A 21,384-nucleotide genomic window follows, 5' to 3' on the forward strand; every position below is an offset into this window, starting at 1 on the left:
AGGCGATTGGAAGGTCAATACACCTTTGTTCCAATAGCGTCTGAGATGCTCGGCCCCTGGGGAAGGGTGTTTGGGTGAACCCGAAACGCTTTGCGTAATAGTGGCTTTAGGCATTGTATGTACTAGCTCTTATCTATAAAGCCAACAAACTTTGTAAAATCTCTTTATGTATGTACCTTTGCCTAAATAAAAATTATTATTATTATTATTATTAACCCAAACAAAATAGTTTATTTGGGATTTCTCAAAGAATTGGGTTCCAGGGAGACTCAAGGGCTGCCAGTTTTTTGTTTCAGCGCCTCAGTAAGGGGATCCAGAGAGGAAACGCTTGCTACATCCTCGGTTCCTGTCCGGAAGCGGAGCTCAGATTGTATGGGAGGTACAAGATTTATTATTATGCACCCCATACCCATCTTGTGGGCGGTAGTGGAAAGGAGGTACAAGAGATAACGATATGTTAATAAATCCGTATCATAATATAGGGATATATTTTGACAATTTTCTGCAAATTAAAAGAAACTATAACTCAATAAAAATTACAAAATGAAAGCTAATAATATTATCAAAACGTCATAATATTTGTTTTTAAAATATAACTAATATGTAATCTTGATATCATGTTTATATTCTTTGTAACTCGTAATTAAAACCAGCTGTTTCTGTTCGTCCTTGCAGATTAAAAGATTTCTTCCACGGTACATAAACATTCATTTTAACAAAATACAAATATACAAAATTCTAAATATGAATATGTAACGTGATATTTGAACTAAAATATTACAACAGTAACAAAATAGAGAGCAGGAAAGGGAATTAAGGAAGAGTAGATCTATTTATCTAGTGGTATTACAGTATGCGAGAGATTGTTGTAAGCTTCGTAGTAGAGAGCCGCCAGAGTGCCATATCTTCCCTTGGGATTTCAGAACGGTGAGACACCAGACGTTTGCTGGCCCTCTTATGGCGTCTACAACAACTCCTAGTGCCACTCGTAGAGATCTTCTTTCTGTAGATAGTGTGGCTGCCTCGTAGATAACACCGCAGGGGAAATTATTAGGGAAATTAGCTTTGCGAGTCATTAGTTGTAGTTATAAGACAATTAGCGACATTGTATGCTTGTTAAAACTTATTTTTTAATTGTATGGGAATAACTCTCATAATCTAGTTCATTAAGTTTATCTATATTGTTTAGTTTATGGAAAATATGGATAGTGTGAGGTGGCATTAATGAGCGCTCTGGTCACCTACTTATGATGCAGCTCAGTGTTGAGCAACGTTGATCTTTTCTTGCAACTTATGGATGAGTCGATATTATTTTGTAATTTGAAATTTTGCCAATTTTTTATTAAGTAGTACTTTCAGTGAGGTAACATGATTTTGATGTGGATTTTGTATTAAAGTTACAGTTCTTTTTTGTTGTTGTAGTACTTTATTTTACCCACATTAGTAGAGGGCTTGATATTTTTTGAGAGGTGTGTCTGTCTTGTCTGGTAGATCATTTATTAGATATGGAACAGTATTGGTCCTGCACTGCTGGTAGTATGTTACTACTCTAAAGTGTCTTCCATCACTAAAACTCTTGGACTTTTGCTGCTGAGGTACTTTATTTTCCTCTGGAGCATCTTCCTGTTATTCCTGTCTGTTTATCCAACTTCTACACTAACATCCTGTGGGGTACTTAGTCAAAGACTTCTTGACAATCCAAAAACATGCAATCGGCCCACCCTCCTCTATCTTGTTTAATTTTAGCCGTCCAGTTGTAGAACATTTATTGGTTATGTAGTCCAACCACTTGGGTCAGACGGTAGAGCGACGGTCTCGCTTCTTGCAGGTCGGCGTTCAATCCTCGACCGTCCAAGTGGTTGGGTACCATTCCTTTCCCCCGTCCCATCCCAAATCCTTATCCTTACCCCTTCCCAGTGCTATATAGTTGTAATGGCTTGGTGCTTTCCCCCTGATAGTTCCCTTCCCTTATTGGTTATGTAAAGCACTGTTTTTACTGTTGTTGATTTAGGGGCCCCAATAGCAGCAGTGCAGCATGCCTCAGTGTACTCTTGAAGGGTAAATCACAAAGCTGTATGGCTGTATGAACATTGCTTGTCAGTGGAAATAAATGCAACTTGTGGCCAAAAAAACACTGAAAGGCAGATGCTTGGGGAGTCCCAGGATAATTTGAAAATTCTTTGCCACATTAGTGGTAAATGTTAACCTGCTTTGTTTTCAACAGATCTTCAAGAGGTGAATAGGAGTATAATTTAGGGAGCAACCGAGTGGGATACATTACTTCACAATGAGTTGTTAAAAATTCAACTATTACATGACTATGCAGAACCCACTTTTCTTGCAGACATTGGATGGATTGGAGGAGCCGATACACTTTGGAGAATGTACTCGACTGGAGCTATGGTGGAGTGGACCCATCCATTCCAGGCAATGGAGGACCATCCTGTGCAAATTTCCTCTCCATTCACCGCCGCCTCTTTGAAACCTTCTTGGGGAGTGCAATACCACTTGTGTATTTCTTCTGGGGTTATTCATATATTACTTACCCAGCATCGCATAAATTTGTGAGGTTAGTGACTTGTATGTTTTGGGTTTCTTTCAAGAGTTGCTAAAAGTTCCAACTCCATGTGGGCTCACTTGTGCCATATGCTTGTATCATTATTAATTTAGAGTTAAGCTATTTTGTCGTGCTTTTTTTCCTCCCACCTTTGTTTAACATTAAATGATGACTGCCTTTACAGGAAGGATCGAGGAGGTAAACGAACACTCCTGGTTTTGGTTTCGATGGTGTTTGGTATGGAGATAGGATTCAAGTTTGCTACAAAGCAGCTTATATATCTTCTGAATCCATGCCATGTCACAACAGCAATACAGGTGCATTATACATTTTTCCATTGTAGGATTTGGAACCTGGTTCAGTTTAGCGAAACTGTTTATTAGTGCGTGTATATAATCACTTCTGTTATATTAGTTAAGAAGTGTATCTTGGACTACATCAGTTATTTGCTTCTTAAGGCAAGATAATACTGGTCTCCTGGGTAGAATCTGGAACAGTCAGGAAAGGTTGACACTTTACAATCAATCAATTAATAAAAGACATTACAGTATTCATAAATGTCATTCATCTATAATTGGGAAGTGTACATAAAAAGTAAAGTACATTATTTATACTGTATAAGAGTCAGAATAACCATAGCAAGTAAACATTGTTATTATTAAAGTCAGAAACATTAATTGGTAGCAACTTATACAAATCATTTCAATGCTGGTTAGTCTAAAAAGTTGAACAGCAATCTAAATCAAATTAAACCCTACATTGAAAAAGGAAACAAACTATGAAACCATATGCTGTACTTCAGTCATAGTACTGAAAACCTGTTCATCAGAAGTACAATATCTTTGTAGAAGGGTCTCAGGCTCTCAGAACTAAGACCAAAATACAATATGCAGATTGAAATAAGAGACAAATGTACATTATATTGTAATACATTTGTCTCTCATTTCAAGTTTTCTCTCTATCTAGTTTTACCAGCATGAAATTAAGCTACTTATTTTAATTTATCCTTTGTGTATAATATCTTTGGGAATAACATTAGCACTAACGAAGGGTTTCATACATTATTATTTCATCTCTGAAAATATTTATTGATATGGTACTGATGTGATGGGATTGCACTGCACATATTTTAGATTAAGTGTATGAAATCACTGATTTAATATATATCTCTGGGATAGTTAAAAGGAGCAAAACCTAGTCTCATATTTAGAAATGTTTACATTTCAGATATACCTCCTTGCAGCGCCTCCTAGCAAGTGGGTAACTACCGTGTTTCGTGTCCACCTCAACTTTCTGAACGGAGCAGTTCTTGCTTTGCTCTTTCCTGTCACCAATTCAAGACTTGTAAGCATAAACTAATTTAACCCAGACATTAATTACTTTGCCCACATTACTCATTTTCCCTTAAAGATAAAACAACCATTCAGTAAGCTTTTGCAGCTTTATTCGGAGGCTGGCAGAGTAATGCGTACTATCACTTATTCCAGTTGAAGCACCTAATTGGCATGTTTTAATACCCCTTGCATCTATGAACTTGTACTCTTTGTTATTGTTCCTAATATTAGTACTGGACAAATAGATTTCTAAGTTATGTTGCTGTAAACTCTTATTCGCACAAAAAAACAAGACAATTATTTTATTCCTTTCCTTGTTTGGCTCTTATTATATTCTCATGATTAATTGTAAAGCATCTTTTAACTGCCCTTTTGGGATCATTGCTTTGATCAGTCCTAGATTAATACTTGCTACTAGAAATTACTTTGTATTCAAAATTACTTCATTATTATTTACGGAAATTTTAATGACAAGCTTGTTCATGTGACAAGGAAGCCAAGCTACAGTATTGCATGTCTCTCGTGTCAACATTCCTCAAGTTCCTCACCAGTTCTCATGACTGATAACTTGTATATTAGGGATAAGCTTAGGGTAAGGTTGCTGGTTGATGGCCACTCGAGCTACTTTTCTGAGCAGAGCTTCCTCGGTTGCTCCCAGAGCCAGGGAGCAACCGAATTGAATTTGGGGATCCTGGTCCCCATGAGGATCAAGGCACTGCTCACACACATGCTCTTGTTAGTGTCTAACCCTGTTGTGACATTGAACTTATAAAGTGGTCTTGCACATAGTCTTGAGGTGAGGACACAATGGAGAGTACCTTAGTTCACCATTGAGGGCAGAGCAAACTTCTTAACACTATCGCCCGCGCCACGTGAGCACTACAGGCTTTGACGTCATGGGGTTAATGGTGCGGGCGAGCGTGCGGCGACGCCTAAATGTGTATACTCGTTTCAGTTTTCTCACCTTAATTCTCATGCTACGTCGTTCATTTTGGTATCATTGTGTTCGCAATTAAATTCCCTGCAGATATATATGCTTATAATGTCCAAAAGCCTAGCGAGACTCCCCGCAGTAAAGCCTAAAATTACCCGTGAACGAGCACCAATTTGTACACCACAACCAAATGTGTATACTCGTTCAGTTTGATAACATCAATTTTCGTGTTACATCGCTCGTTTTGGTATCAAATTGTTTGCAATATAAAGGTGCGCATTTTAAAACTAGTCTCATAATAATAGGGCAATAACTGGAATTTTAACAAATATTTTAATTTTGGACACTCATCATCAAAATTATTTATATCTTTCCAGTGTTCTGACATCAATTTTCATGTTACATAGCTTGTTTTGGTATCAAATTGTTCGCAATATAAAGGTGCGCATTTTAAAACTAGTCCCGTAATAATAGCACAGTAAATAGAATTTTAACAAATATTTTAAAAATTTAAAATTTAGACCCAAAAACATATTTATAATCTTTCAAGTGTTCTGACATCAAGTTTCATGTTACATCTTTCATTTTGGTATCAAATTGTGTGCATTCTAAAGGCGCTTATTTTGAAACTATCCCGAGGTCGATTGGATAAAAAATGAATTTTATACAAATATGTTTGTAGTGGATGCGAGTCTTGTCCACGGCTAGGATTCAAGAGAAAAAAATTGACATGATCGGTGTCCAAAGAGAGCAATACTGTTAATAACATCTTGAAGTGATAATTGGTAATGGGCAGGCGAGCGTGCGGCGACGCCTAAATGTGTTTCCTAATGACACAAGGAAAGTCAATTATAACTTTCAAAACTGAAAAAACTAGCCACTTCAGTACTCAACTGTCTCCAAGTGGCAGTTATGTAGCATTGCAAGATCGGAGCTAAAAACCTTAACTTTTTTCTTGTTTGTTCACCTACTCCTTGACCCACTTCTTTTGGGAGCAGATTTAGTTAAGTTGCTGGTTACACTTTGTGATTGTTCTGCACATTAATAGTTCAGTACATTGTTTTACTGTTTGCTTCTTGCCAAAGACAGTTACTTGTGTTAATCTGACTGTTTATTCCAGCTTGAGCTTGGTTTCAGGTTTCTCTTCCCTGGTATTCATAAATTAAATGGTCAAGGAGCAGTGTGATAGGGTTCAACCACTTTGTTCCACTTCACCCAGAAAGGTTTCTAAAATTTCCCGAGTTTGGCAAACCAGGCCTTAACACTTTGCTCGGCCCAGTGTGCGACGCCCAGCACACCCCCATGCTTGGCCGAGCGTTCGCATTAACGTGCACCTGCACTAAAATGTTTATACTGTACTCATTTTTTCAGTTTTCTCACCTCAGTTTTCATGCTACATCGTTCATTTTGGTATCAAATTGTGCGCAATAGAATTCTCTAAAGGAATACGGCCTGTATATGCATATAAGGTAAAATAATAGCTGGGTTTGCCACCCGCAGCAAATCCGAAAATCGGCCGAGCATTACCCGTGAGCGCGCACTCACCCGAACTCAAATGTTTATACTCTTTTCAGTTTTCTCACCTCAATTTTTGTGCTACTAGTACGTCGTTCATTTTAGTATCAAATTGTTCACAATAAAATGCTCTAAAGGGACATATATATATATATATATATATATATATATATATATATATATATATATATATATAATATATATATATATAATATATATATATATAATATATATACACTTATATGCATATACGTAAAGTCAAATAGTCCGGCGAGCCACCTGCACCAAACACCAAAATCGGCCAAGCATTACTCGTGAGGGTGCACATACACTCAAATGTTTATACAGTACTCCTTTTCAGTGTTCTTACCTCAATTTTTGTGCTACGTCGTTCATTTTGGTGTTAAATTTTTCACAATAAAATGCTCTAAACGGATATATGTGTATGCATATAATAGCCCAGTGCCACACACCAAGTTAAGCCAAGTTGTACCCGTGAGCGTGCACCCATTACCCGTACTTAAATATTTATACTATTTTTCAGTTTTGTCACCTAAATTTTTGCGCTGTGTCGTTCATTTTGGTATTAAATTATCCGCAATCGAAAGGCATGCATTTTAAATCTAATCCCATAATGATCGGGAAAAATTTATTTTTAACAAATATTTTAATTTTGGACTTAGCTTGCATCCTCGCCCAGACGGAGTACAGTATATTCATATATGGACGCATTATGAGTTATCGGCCAGGCAAAGTGATAATGCCTAAACACATTAGTAGTCAGTATGTTTCTTGACATTATATTTAGCTTAAAATTTAAATGATAACTGGTTTTACCTGATTTTTGGGGGAAGTAAAAATAGATCTGAAAGTTTTAATGAAGTTTTAGTTAAATATTTAATAGAAAAAGATGATGAAATCTGCATGTTAAGTACTGTACTGTGCAAACTAGAGATGAATTTCCAGCAACTGCTCTTCCTGACTGATAGTGCATGAAGCAGGTCAAGGAATTCCAGAAAAAATTTAAATTTCTATTTTATTCACAACAAGAAACTGAATTGTAATTACTGTACAAAATTGTATTCATTGAACATGAAGGAAATTCATGTGTCAACTGAATGAAAAAGCTACAGTGTTGAAGCATCAGGAAAGAATCAAATCATTCAATAAACATCTCTTAATAATAAAAGGAAAGAACACGTTTCATCGAAGGAACTAAATATGAGTAAAAGACGTAAAAGATTGCCCTACCGATGTAATTGCCTGCACAGAGAAAATATACTAAAAATATTCCAGCGCGTCCTGTAAAATCTTCAATATAATTTACAATATAGCAAAAAAAAAGTAGGCTATTTTTAGAGATCTGAAGGGGGGTGTCTCATGAGTGTTTCTTGCCCCCCCCCCCTGGAAGGGGGGTCCCCTACTTCTCAGGTGTGTGGGCTGTTTTCCCTTGTACATTCCCTTGGAATGCTGCAGACTTTCCATACTCTAGTTTCTTGATCATTTTAAAATTTTATTTGAGTATTTTAGGGGTGCAGTAGAAATCGCAGGATATTTTATATATATGCCATGATTCAAGAATGTAGTCCAAGACATTCGTAATAATAGGAAATGCGGGAGGTATCATATGGTTTAAATGCTGTTAAAGCCTTGTTAGGTTAGTACAGGCTGCTAGAACAGCACACAGACCCTGGGCCATTAAAAAAAAAAACCCTTGTGCTCTTTGAAAATGGGCTATAAAAAAACTGCAGGTAAAAACATCACTATCAGATATTGTCCAAATCATGGGCAACCAGTATAGATTAAAAGGTAATCAGGAATGTGAATTGGTAAGGATCTATGGAATATTACCCGAGAAGTTGCTCGCCCCATAGGCTTTTGAATAGTTGATTGTGCTATAATGTACATACTTTCAGCTTCCGTTTGAGGTGGAGATATACTGGGTGCAGCATATAATGATGCTTGTTACACCGTACTACCTTCTCCGACTTGGTGGTAAGTCCTACGTTAGGGCTCTTATAATTTAGTATTGATTTGTAAATGGTTATCTTGTTGCAATAAAATATATCAGTGCTGTGTTGCCATTGAGAAGGAGTGGTTTTAAAGTATTATAACTTTTGCAGTAAGTCTTGCCTTTAGCGATGAATTTTACAGTGGGCATCTTTTATGTCTAAATTTTTTATCTTTTTACAAGGAGACTTGCACTTTACTGGTGTTCTGAAGGTTGTTGTAATAATCTTTATCTGCAATAATTTTTAGAGGGAAAAGACTGTATATCTGTTCCTGATAATATTTTTTATTTTTCAAATACAAAAATCTTCATGCCCAGGTATGAAACTCATTCTGAGTTATACTATAATCTCTGATGATGTAGTTTTAGGTGTAATATTTCATCAACAGTGTTATAATAGTATGCAATTAAATTTACAAGACACAGTAGTAACTTACTTCTCAGCTTCTGACTTCCTATACAGTGCTCCCTCTAAAATCTACATCTCTATATAACGGATCCCTCTAGCCAACAGTTTAAATCCACCCACCTGAATTTCTCTGAAATTTGGATTTCAAGAAAGAAAATCAGTTTTTTGTTGAAATATTATATGAAATAATTTATGTTTTAGAAATGCCTACTCTACGTGTACTGTACTGTAAATTATATAACTGAGCTCATTTGTGCGACAGTTTTCCCAAGGCATCCAGACCTACTGTGAGGTCATACGTCTCAACCGTGTGTTTTCCATGAATGGGAGTACAGTTCGCCTCTCGTTATTCAAGCGTTTTCAGTGGCTTTTTCCTCTGACGTATTATTATTTGTGAGTTGAAGCCGTGTTATGTGGCAGTATTAATATGGGTACATCACACAAGCATAAGAAGTACTCTTACCATGGATATGCAGCCCGTACTCCTCAGGTTTCCCAACGTCAAGAAATCGGTCAGTGTAAAGTATCCTCTCCTAACCTACCAGAGGACCCAAAACAGAAAACGGGACAGCACGTCACTTTCACAAGCTGCTGCCATTTTCTAGTATGACAATTTTTAGCCTTGTGTAACACATGAGAGCAAAATGAGACATTCTTTGTAAGAGGACAGATTGGGATATGAAGGTTGAGTAATTAGAGAAGCGTGATTGTGTCTGAGAAGACAAATTGGCTCTTAGAATATGGCATTGCTACTACTGTATTACTTTTTCTGACATGAAGAAAATAAAGGAGGCAGGTCATGTAACTTGTGAATAAAATGAAGAGCACTGGTGAAAAAAAGAAGTGACAGAAAAACATTAAAACTTCCTACACATGAGGATTTGAATGATGCTGTTTTCCAATGATGCATTCAGTATTATAGCCTGATGCTAACCAGGCTCTGGCTGTTGGCAGTAAGCATGGTCTGTGGGGAAATGGAATGGCATTAACCATGGCCATTGATAACCTTAAGTCCAGTTCAGGGTAACTTCAGAAATTTAACAGAAGGCATGATGTAGTACAGTGCTGCATTTTGCATCCCCCAGTTGCAAAACATCCCCAGCCTGTGCTACAAAAAAGTAAGTGAACAACTTAATTGTTCATAGTTTTTCCCTGCATAATTATTATCTATATGTACATACAATATTTGTTGTATTATTTGTATGTCTGAATATGCTGAAACTTGTATTATATCATACGAAAAATCCAGAAAATTTGGTGAAATATAAAAAAAAAATGATTTTTTTTTGTTTGGAAATCCATATTTCACACAAATCCAGATTCATGCAAAATTTGAATTTAACACAAATTCAAATGAATGTAATTCCAGATTTGATCCTGATTTATGCAGGAACACTGTATATAGGTATATCTATGATTTTCTTGTTTAAATATCTAGCATTGCTTTTAGAATACCCATAGCTTACTTTGTTGCTAATTAAATTTCTTTCTTAATAGAAATTTGACTGGCCACATAAGTACAGTAGAGGCAAGGTGGGTGTTAGACTGAGCTGATCTGTCTTATCATTGTAATAATTTTAGGAGAATGATGTAACTTGTGTTTCCATTGTGATGTGATGCTGCTTAACATTCACCTTTCTCTTCGTGCCCCTAAGCTCTAGGCATCAATTCGTAGTGAAGCTTTACGACATTTGTCAAGCTGCAATACTCTCTCTCTCTGTCCATCCAGCAACATAGTTCATTATTTTGTACCATTTTTCAAACATTATAATAATTCTCCAGTTAATCATGTACCTTTTTCCTTTCTCTTTTTTTACACCACCTTTTTCTTCCATTTGTTTTATTTTCGCTTTTGTACATTTCCTTATTTATGCTGTAAATTGATGAAAGCGGCCTAACCCTGGGGAAATTAACACACTTTGGTTCACCGTTGGCTAGGTGAATTACTAATTGCAGTATAACTAAATACAACCCAGGTTGTTGGTGTGAATTTTACTAATCAAGTAATACAGTACTGTATTAAGGATGGTGAAAGAAGCCTCAGTATTTGATCACGGATTATTTGTCCTGATGCCTTTGCTTAAATGGCTTACTGCAGTTATGCTCAGTATGCATGCGTTGCAAGTTTTGTGCCATCCATTTGCGCACTTTAGGGGTTAAAGCACATTTTCTGATAACAGTAGCTTTTAATATTTTAGGAATACAACAAATTCTCTCTATAGCTATCAGATGTAGCAGTTTTGTATTAGTGTGTATAAATTTATTTTTATGACATAGCTCAAGGCATAGTTATTAATAAAAATACAACAATCAGTGTTTGAGTGCATGTGAAGCTCTTTCTGATCATCAGTACTCTTGGTTGGTCCCTAAGGCAAGATCCTATTGATCTTTGATTAGTATCTGACACAGTCAGGGCAGGTCAACATAACCTGCACAACATGGAGTGTTTTAAACTGTTCCTGCCAAATCATACTGGTGCCAGGGAGACATTGGAGACTCAATCCAGTCCTGACTGTAGGTAGAAAAGAAAAGTGCATTAATGTACACAAATTGAACACTTTTCCTATCATAATTTGGCATTAAAGCCATGACTTAGCTAACTGCCAAACCATACCTGCATGATGGGGTTGTGGGAGTTCTTCTACTCCCCATGCCCGGCCCGAGGCCAGGCTTGTATTAGGTCACTCAGTATCTTGTATCAGCAGTCACTCCTGACTGATTCCGAGGGGCAGCACCAAAGCCACAACAAAGTCCTTCAACCCAATTGTCAATTATTCCACTTGAACCCTAGGTTAAGAAAAACATTCCACCAAGCACAGGGAAAACTGGAAAGGAACTGGTGGAAGGCACCATAACCGTTCAAGACTTGCCTAGGCTACAGAAGAAGCAGGAACTATGAGGAAGAACAGCAAGCACATGCTCTGGCAGCGAACCTCACCTGAGAAAGGGACCAAGACGTTCTAAAAGAAGTGGAAACCTCAAGAGGAGGAAACTACTACTAGTGCACTTTTGAACCAGAACTGAGATGACTGGACAGTAAATTTATTTGTTCTTAGCCCAAATGCCTAAGTCCTTGGCACAAAGTACCTAAGAACCATGAATATTGTGAGGAAACTCAAGAGGAAAGTCACTATGGATGAAACGCATTATTTTGTCAGGTGGAGAAATAATAACTGGTCACTGGTTTGCTACAGTTCAGAGACATACAAACGTCTTGTCTATACACTCAGGAGAACTGTTCACTTTTGTAATACAGTATAATGTCAATGTACTAATGAAACAAAGTTTATAAGGATAAAGATGATGAGTCACAATAACGTGGCTGAAGTATGTTGACCTGACCACACACTAGAAAGTGAAGGGACGACGACGTTTCGGTCCGTCCTGGACCATTCTCAAGTCTTCATAAGGATAACACAATCCACATAACTAAAAGTACTGCTCTATGTCCACCCAACTTACAGGCAAGGTCAATCACAATGGAATCTGAAGAGATTGGATTGGAGGACTTTTTGCTAGGGCTTTGGTGCCACTTGGTGGCAGTCAGGGGGGTAGTGACCTAGTGGGTTATTAGGTAGTTTGCTTAGCTGTCTTTTTAATACAAGTGCAAATTGCAACTTGGAAAGGCTTCTAAATTTTTGTGATACACTATTCTGTTTACATATTTTTTTGCTATAGTGAGTATTCTTCGTCGTCTCCCTGGCACTTGTATGACCATGGGGGGGATAGTTTGAAAGGTTCCCTGTTGTGGTGGTCCAGAATGTCGGCTAATTGATGCAAGATCCTAATCAGAGGTCAGTAAGGTTTGCCTTACGGCACAACTTAGTGGGAAAGCTAAAGAAATACAAGTCAATTTTTCTAGATGACTTTTAATTATTAAGATCAAGTTTATTGTTTAAGCTTCCACAATATTGTTTTTCAGTGTTATATAGATTGTTTAGTGCCCGGTATTGATCTAAGCGTAGCCTGTTTGTGTTGTGGGGATGGTGTTCACATTTTAGTTTGATTGATTTGATTTGCCTTCAATGTTTATGTGAAAGGGACATATCTTAAGACATCTTATCCCACAGGTGTGTACACAGTTGAGAGCCCCAGAGATATGAGTTGGACCATTATGTCTCTAGGCATTCTTCTTATTTATCATTTCCTGCCACTTCAGATTATTGGCATGGTAAGCATAGTGGTAAATTAGTTGTGATAGTGACTGTGTGTATTATCAGAGTCGAGCACTTGAGTGGGTGGTTGCCATAATGTAATCTAAAGGTCAATTGCTGTAGTAAATGATTACTGTTATGTATCCACACAATCGAGCACTTCGTGCGAGTGGTTACTCTTTTTCAGCGTATGTTGTTTTATGAGGTTATACGAATGTGAAATTGAAAATGGGTTACTCTGTAACCCATTTTCTTCACTATTTAATAGCACACGAATGTCTGACTTTTTCCTAACCAATTGCCTAACCCATTCATGAGGGCCCAGGACAGACAGCAAAGTAGTCACTTTCTCATGTGACAGCAACGTAGTCACTTTTCTTTCTTTAAATGTGTGTGGGTTGAGTTTTTAACTTTTAGCCATGTTATTGTTATCTATAAATATATTGTGATCTGCAGATATATTGTGATCTGTAGATATACTGTGATCTGCAGATATATTGTGATCTCTAGATACAAATATTTCTGTAGATATTTGATTATATATCTTCAAATACCCTTCTGCATTTCATTCTGTTTTAGTTATTGCATGAGTGCTTGTCATCAGTGCACTCTTGTGAACACCAGATGTGTGCTAACATCCACCATTCTTATTTATTATTATCCATATCTTTGGATAATGAAACTTTCTCAATGTACATGTATCTTGGTTATGCATCTTATGTGCAGGTCTTCATATATGAAACTTTTATGTTGCTTTCAATCAGAAGGATTTTCAGTCATACATCAGACGGTATGGGTATACCTTCTGATATCCTTTATTTCTACTACTTAGTGTAGGCACTTGAACATAGGTCATAATTATCACTCTAGTTACTGTGTGTATATTTACAGTCCCCGTGGTGTAGTGGTTAAGACGCTCACCTGGTGTTCCGCGAGCGCTTTGTCCTGGGTTCATATCTTGGCCGGGGAGGATTTACTGGGCGCAAATCCTTAACTGTAGCCTCTGTTTAACTCAACAGTAAAATGGGTACTTGGTTGTTAAACTGTTGTTTGTGGGGTCGTATTCTAGGGAACATAGGATTAAGGACTTGCCCGAAACGCTACATGTACTAGTGGCTGTACAAGAATGTAAGAACTCTTGTATGTATAAAAAAAAAAGTTGTATTACGTATATTGTTTGCTCCTTATTTTCATGTGCGTCAAATCTATAATAGTTTGTATTCCTTCAGAGTATCTTGTTATGTACAGTAGTATATAATTGTTCATACCAAATGGGTAAACACTTTAATTAATTATTCATTGTCTTTGCAGACTTCTCAGGTTAATTTAAACAACATGCTGTGTCCAGCCATTAGTGATCCTTTCTATGGCCCAAATTACCGAATTGCTGCCATGTTTCATCAGTCATTATGTGTGCCTCTGGTTAGCAAGACCTTCTGTGTTGTTGCAAATTTTTTCATAACAAAATTTCCTCCCACAAAGGTAAGGACATTGGATAAGATTTCCATTCTGTGCTTGTTCTGGTAGTTTGTTAATTTGTTTATACTGTTCTTGTTAAATTTGGTAACAGTAGGGGACTTGCCATGTATGGTTAAAACTTTTAGTTTATTTGTAAGGGAGATATATTTAGTTTTGTCCATGTGTGTTCAACTTGCAAACTCTTTATTGATTTATGGAACTAAGGGAGCTCAACATAAATCAGCAGTTAGAACAATTATAAACTCCAATCCGAGATAGCATTCAGCACCCTTACTGAAATTCTTGAATACAGCATGTTAAATATTAAGTCACTGCAGAGGAGTTTATTCTCAACACACAGTTGGGAATTCCAGAATCGAATCCTGGGCAGGACAGAAATGGCTGGGTGCGTTTCCTATCGCCTAATGTATCTGTTCACTTAGAAGTAAATGGGTATCTAGGAGTTAGTTCAGCTTGTTTTGCAATTGCATACTTGGGAAGGTCAGTAGTTTGACCATAGGGGGGGGACCTCAATAGCCTAACACATATATATACACTGGTTGCCTGTCCCCAATACAATAACACAATGAATTACATCTATAAAAGCTCTGAAATGCAATACTTTTTCTGAGGGGGAGCCCCGTCAGCTCCCTGGAGGTATTGGACTGATATTAGCTATATTAGTCTGGGGTTTCAGTCCTATAGAGTTACTGGGAACCACTTACCCAGAAAATGGCGTTTCTTTACATTCAACGCTGTTTTTTTGCAGGTAAAGGATAATCTTGAAACTGATGTTACCATTAGTGCTTATGATCAACGAATAATGAGTCAAGAAGCATTGAGCAGCCAGGATGATTGTTTAAATAACCAAAATGGACTGAGGCATCATACTAGCATACACAGACGGACCCGCAGTGAAGCCGTGACAGTTTCCCAGTGGAATGGCCATAGCCATCAAGATTAAAATCGTTTCCTGATTGATTCATCAACAGGTGATGCATTCAGAAGGAAGAAGATGGTTATGGTGGTAGTCGTCAGTAATTCCATTAATGTGTGATGAAATGAAGCTGAAAATAAATTGGAATTCTGTTTAAAATACTAGTCGGATAACTTTTTTTAATTGGAGGCATCCTAAATGTTGTAAATTTATCTTCTAAATTTATGCTGAATTATAAAATTAAGTTACATATGAGAGTCTTAGGTAAACTTTCTCATGTGATCTGACTAGTATTAAGTTTGTTAACTTAAGTGACTTTTCAGAATTTGTGCTCAATATCAAGTGATTAACTTATGCATAGTAATCTAATTATTTAATTTTTTAGAAATTATATATATATATGTCGTACCTAGTAGCCAGAACGCACTTCTCAGCCTACTATGCAAGGCCTGATTTGCCTAATAAGCCAAGTTTTCCTGAATTAATAAATTTTCTCTAATTTTTTTCTTATGAAATGATAAAGCTACCCATTTCATTATGTATGAGGTCAATTTTTTTTTATTGGAGTTAAAATTAACGTAGATATATGACCTCACCTAACCAACCCTACCTAACCTCACCTAACCTATCTTTATCGGTTAGGTTAGGTTAGGTAGCCGAAAAAGTTAGGTTAGGTTAGGTTAGGTAGGTTAGGTAGTCGAAAAACAATTAAATAATGAAAACTTGGCTTATTAGGCAAATCGGGCCTTGCATAGTAGGCTGAGAAGTGCATTCTGGCTACTAGGTACGACATATATATATATATATATATATATATATATATATATATATATATATATATATATATAATATATAATATATAATATATGTCGTACCTAGTAGCCAGAATGCACTTCTCGGCCTGCCATGCAAGGTCCGATTTGCCTAATAGGCCGAGTGATTTTCTTTATTTTCAATAAATTGTTTCCTATTGGTTTATTTTAAATATTATTATTATATTATATTAAGAACATAAATTATTGTTTTATTTATGTTAGTTTAGGTTAGGTTAAAATAGGTTAGGTTAGGTAGGGTTGGTTAGGTTTGGTCATATATCTACGTTAGTTTTAACTAAAATTTAAAAAAAAATTAGCTCATACATAATGAAATGAATAACTTTATCATTTCATAAGAAAAAAATGAGAAAAATATTGAAATTCTGGAAAATTTGGCCTATTATGCAAGTCGGGCCTTGCATAGTAGTCCAAGAACTGCCTTCTGGCTACTAGGTACGACATATATATATATATATATATATATATATATATATATATATATATATATATATATATATATGTATATGTATATATATATATATATATATATATATATATATATATATATATATATATATATATATGTCGTACCTAGTAGCCAGAACGCACTTCTCAGCCTACTATGCAAGGCCCGATTTGCCTAATAAGCCAAGTTTTCATGAATTAATTGTTTTTCGACGACCTAACCTACCTAACCTAACCTAACCTAACTTTTTCGGCTACCTAACCTAACCTATAAAGATAGGTTAGGTTAGGTTAGGTAGGGTTGGTTAGGTTCGGTCATATATCTACGTTAATTTTAACTCCAATTAAAAAAATGGACCTCATTTATAACAAATTGGGTAGCTTTATCATTTCATAAGGAAAAAATTAGAGAAAATATATTAATTCAGGAAAACTTGGCTTATTAGGCAAATCTGGCCTTGCATAGTAGGCTGAAAAGTGCGTTCTGGCTACTAGGTACGACATATATATATATATATATATATATATATATATATGTAATATATATATATATATATATATATATATATATATATATATATATATATATATATATATATATATATATATATACATATATATATATATATAATATATAATATATAAGTTGTGAGGGTACCACCTCTGGTGCAAGTGTAGGGACCCATTAGCCTCAGAGAAGAAAATAATGTATTCAGAGAAGACCTTGCGGATTTTCAATGAACACTTAAATATTCTCTTCTCCTACCATCCCTATTCTTTTTGTATGTATATGTGTGTGTATGTGTGTGTGTATATATATATATATATATATATATATATATATATATATATATATATATATATATATATATATATATATATATATATATATATATATACATATACATATATATATAGGCTGCAGAAGGCTTATTGGCCCATACGAGGCATCTCCTATCTAAACAAAGATTAATCCAGTGTAATTGGCCTGTTATGTTGGACACATAACAGGCCAATTACACTGGATTAATCTTTGTTTAGATAGGAGATGCCACATATATATATATATATATATATATATATATATATATATATATATATATATATATATATATATATATATATATATATATATATATATATATATATATGTCGTACCTATTAGCCAGAACGCACTTCTCGGCCTACTATGCAAGGCCCAATTTGCCTAATAAGCCAAGTTTTCCTGAATTAACATATTTTCTCTAATTTTTTTCTTATGAAATGATAAAGCTACCCATTTCATTATGTATGAGGTCAATTTTTTTTTATTGGAGTTAAAATTAACGTAGTTATATGACCGAACCTATCCAACCCTACCTAACCTAACCTAAACTATCTTTATAGGTTAGGTTAGGTTAGGTAGCCGAAAAAGTTAGGTTAGGTTAGGTTAGGTAGGTTAGGTAGTCGAAAAACAATTAATTCATGAAAACTTGGCTTATTAGGCAAATCGGGCCTTGCATAGTAGGCTGAGAAGTGCGTTCTGGCTACTAGGTACGACATATATATATATATATATATATATATAATATGCATATACATACAGACATATACATTATGTACACAGTATATATATATTATGATTACTCAGGATTTTTAGAGGGAAAATATTTCAAGGTTTCAGTAACGAATATTTTTCCTGCCTATCATACTTTCCTGCGGTGTGAGTGGATAGAGAGAATAAAATTATGATGTTGCATTTTATCTCATAACCACACACACACACACGTCTCAGTCTTTCTCACTTCTCTACCTCTTAGTTATTTTCATTTCACTACTTCTTAGTCATTCTTACTTCTTTATCTTTCATTCATTCTCACTTCTCTGCCTCCCAATCATTCTCATTTTTCTACCTCTCGATCGTTCTCACTTCTCTACCTCTCAGTCATTCTCATTGTATCTCTCACCGTGCTGCTGTTGAGTAATAACCGAGTGATGAGTAACAAGCACAATAAGGCTCGCTGTCGGTCTTTTTCATGTACTGTACCATCAGCTTGTTGAACCCTGGCGAGAAGGACACCCCCCCCAAACTATCCCACCTCCTCACTGACTATATCCCACCTTCTCTCTCTCTCACCATATCCCACCTCTCAGGTGCTGGGATAAGTGCTATCCTGGATAATATTATCAAAAGTGTTTGTTAACGAACCAGGTGCCTGCCCTTTCACAACCTTCTATCGCACAGAGTTTTCCTCTTTTATTTAAAGAAGTCTCGGACTGCATGATAACCAGAGTACAGTATGAGAATAATTTGTCCTCGGCATAATGCTATTTTGTTTTGCTGTGTAGAATATATTTAGTAATTTACTGGAAATGTATTAATCTGTGCTCAAAGCTGTTTATTTGTCGACTAATACATTGTTACCCTCTACTGTATCACTTAGATTTGGTAGCCATCATGTTTTTTCTCATCTTTCATCATTGTTTAATTTAACATACTGTATGTATGTATGGATGTATGGATGTGGTTCATCATTGTAGGTCTTGGAGCTCTATCTGCTATGCCTTTACTGTCATTACTATCTGCCAGCAGTAATAGACATTTGAATCAAGTCAGTTTTTTCATGGTTCTATTTAATAAATTGCAGTACAGTGGTACCTCCATTTTTTTAATTTAATCTGTTCCCAGAGACAGTTCAAAAACCAAAAACTTGAAAATCGAAACAAATTTTCTCATAAGAAATAATGTAAATTGAATTAATCCTTGCCACACCCCCAAAAATTTTAACTTAAAAATACATTTTATGCATACAGTACTACTACTAATATTTTGTACTACAGTATGTACAAGTATATCTTACCTTTATTGAGGACTCTTGTTGGTGTAAGGCAGTGAGGAAGGAAGGGAGGGAGGAGGAGAGGTGTTAGTGTTTGGAATAGGAGTCCCCCTTCCATTATAACAGCAGAGATGACATTTCTGGGGTACTCTCTCTCTTATGTGTTGCTGACATACCACTAGGGCCTGGTTATGACTCAGTGTTTGCTTGTCTTACTAAGAATCTGTCTATAGACACTTGTTTTTCCCTACGTTTTAAGACTGTCTTTAGCGAGACATCACATTATCTCACTATGAATGAATTCTTGTTTTTCCTCTCTCTTCATCCTCACAAATATTTTCTTAGGTTCAACTTTACCACTGACTTTCTTGGCTCCCATGGTGTGATATATAATAAGAATTTTTATGTTCAGAAACCAAAAAAGCACAAAAACAATGAAAATTCTTCACAAAGAATTCTAGCGTAGGCATCATTAGGCGGGAGACACTGGTAAACTGAAACGCTCGGTAAACTAAGCCACGATACGTGTTGTTGATACGTGTATCAACAAACTGGAGCACCGAGGCTAACCTCGAGTACTGAGTCAGATTTTTCTATGAAATTGAGCTTGAGAACCAAAAAATTAAAAAACAGGGGCATTCGAAAACCGAGGTTCCACTGTACACTATACTACTCAGTGATGCACCGATAGATTCTGAATATCTTTAACTTCCTTTCATGTGGTAAGGTTTTACAAGATATTTCATTTATTTTTTTAATTTGTTTTGTAGTAATTTATGCTAAATTTATGCATACTTTTATTTTTATTTTCAAGATATAATTTCTGAGCAATTTATATGAATTTATATGACTACATTATCTGTGATGAACAAATTATATCTTTGTTCTGAGATTGGTAACCTATCATATAAATTTCAAGGTTATTGATAAAGTTATTAATTGTAACATTTCCTGCAAGTGCTACCTGGAACTTTGATGGAAGTACAAGTTTCAGTGGATTTAATCCACAAATTAATTTTGTATACTGGTGCCCTCTATTGTATTTTTGTGGTAACCTTTACAGTTTCTTTGTTTCGAATGTGTAAGATGAGCTGGGGACTGGTTTCTCAGTTATTCCTGGTTATTCACTTGGAATTATTTTGAAGAAAAGATTTGACATTCATGTCCCACACCAGCAGCATGAAAATAGTCTTGAGATGGATGGAAGTCAAGGATGTATACAACTTTTGCAAGAGCCAGACATGAAATATAATTGTTATTTAAGGGGAGATTTGCTTTTAGACGTTACAGTACTTATTTCGTGATTTTGAAAAATTAGTGTGAATTAGGCAAAAAAAAAAAAAAAAGGAAATTGTCAGGATTTTTAATTACTTGATGTATGATAGAGTATCACTTGAAGCGTGGGTTTTTCTACTTGATGAGATGCGACATATAACACAATGTGTTCATACCCTGCCTTTAAGTAGTGTTCAGTAGGGTCGGGAAACATTTAAACGTGTGGGATATTTTTGTGCCATATGATATTGGGCAAGTAGTTACTGCATGTAATATGTTTCTTCCACTAAATGGACACGTTTCACTCTTCATGTCATAGTTAGGGTCTTGGATGAACTTGGAAAGTGTATAGAATGCACAGCATCTGGTTTGTAGTTGTCCCATGCAAAAGTCCCTGATATATGAGGATATAAGAATGTCACAAGCCCATATTAATGACAAAAATTATAGTTTTCATTGAGTATTTATATTGTTACAAAATGTAATTTAAAATATGATGCCTTTTTACAATATTTAACATAACTTTTCTAGTTTCAATTTTTAATACCATTGAATATCCTTACAATAATATGAGTTGCCTTGTATGATGACTAATGAAAGCTCTTAAATCAAAATTTTCCTTTGGTATCTATAAATTTTTTAGTCAAACTTAACATATACAGTATTGTGTAATTATATAATTAACTGCTGAACTTTCTCATGTT

At 35.6% G+C, this 21,384-nt stretch overlaps 1 protein-coding gene across 1 annotated transcript; it reads left to right on the forward strand.

The window, feature by feature from the left end:
• The first annotated feature begins 791 nt into the window (after nucleotides 1-791).
• Nucleotides 792-15,473, forward strand: LOC123757180 (transmembrane protein 164). The gene is made up of 8 exons (XM_045740635.2): nucleotides 792-927; nucleotides 2,345-2,569; nucleotides 2,742-2,874; nucleotides 3,785-3,901; nucleotides 8,257-8,335; nucleotides 12,831-12,931; nucleotides 14,226-14,396; nucleotides 15,142-15,473. Exons 1-8 carry the CDS (start codon nucleotides 854-856, stop codon nucleotides 15,334-15,336), a joined length of 1,095 nt encoding a protein of 364 aa, XP_045596591.1. The 5' UTR covers nucleotides 792-853; the 3' UTR covers nucleotides 15,337-15,473.
• Nucleotides 15,474-21,384: the final 5,911 nt, after the last annotated feature.

The sequence above is a fragment of the Procambarus clarkii genome, chromosome 13, assembly GCF_040958095.1.
Source record: "Procambarus clarkii isolate CNS0578487 chromosome 13, FALCON_Pclarkii_2.0, whole genome shotgun sequence".
Lineage (NCBI taxonomy): Eukaryota > Metazoa > Arthropoda > Malacostraca > Decapoda > Cambaridae > Procambarus > Procambarus clarkii.

What these genes read in the sequence shown, in the direction of transcription:
- LOC123757180 (XM_045740635.2), top strand. Translation starts at nt 854, where the DNA reads ATGCGAGAGATTGTTGTAAGCTTCGTAGTAGAGAGCCGCCAGAGTGCC. An exon ending in GCATCGCATAAATTTGTGAG is followed by an intron (nt 2,570 to 2,741) that starts GTTAGTGACTTG and finishes CTGCCTTTACAG; the next exon opens with GAAGGATCGAGGAGGTAAAC. An exon ending in CTGTCACCAATTCAAGACTT is followed by an intron (nt 3,902 to 8,256) that starts GTAAGCATAAAC and finishes ACATACTTTCAG; the next exon opens with CTTCCGTTTGAGGTGGAGAT.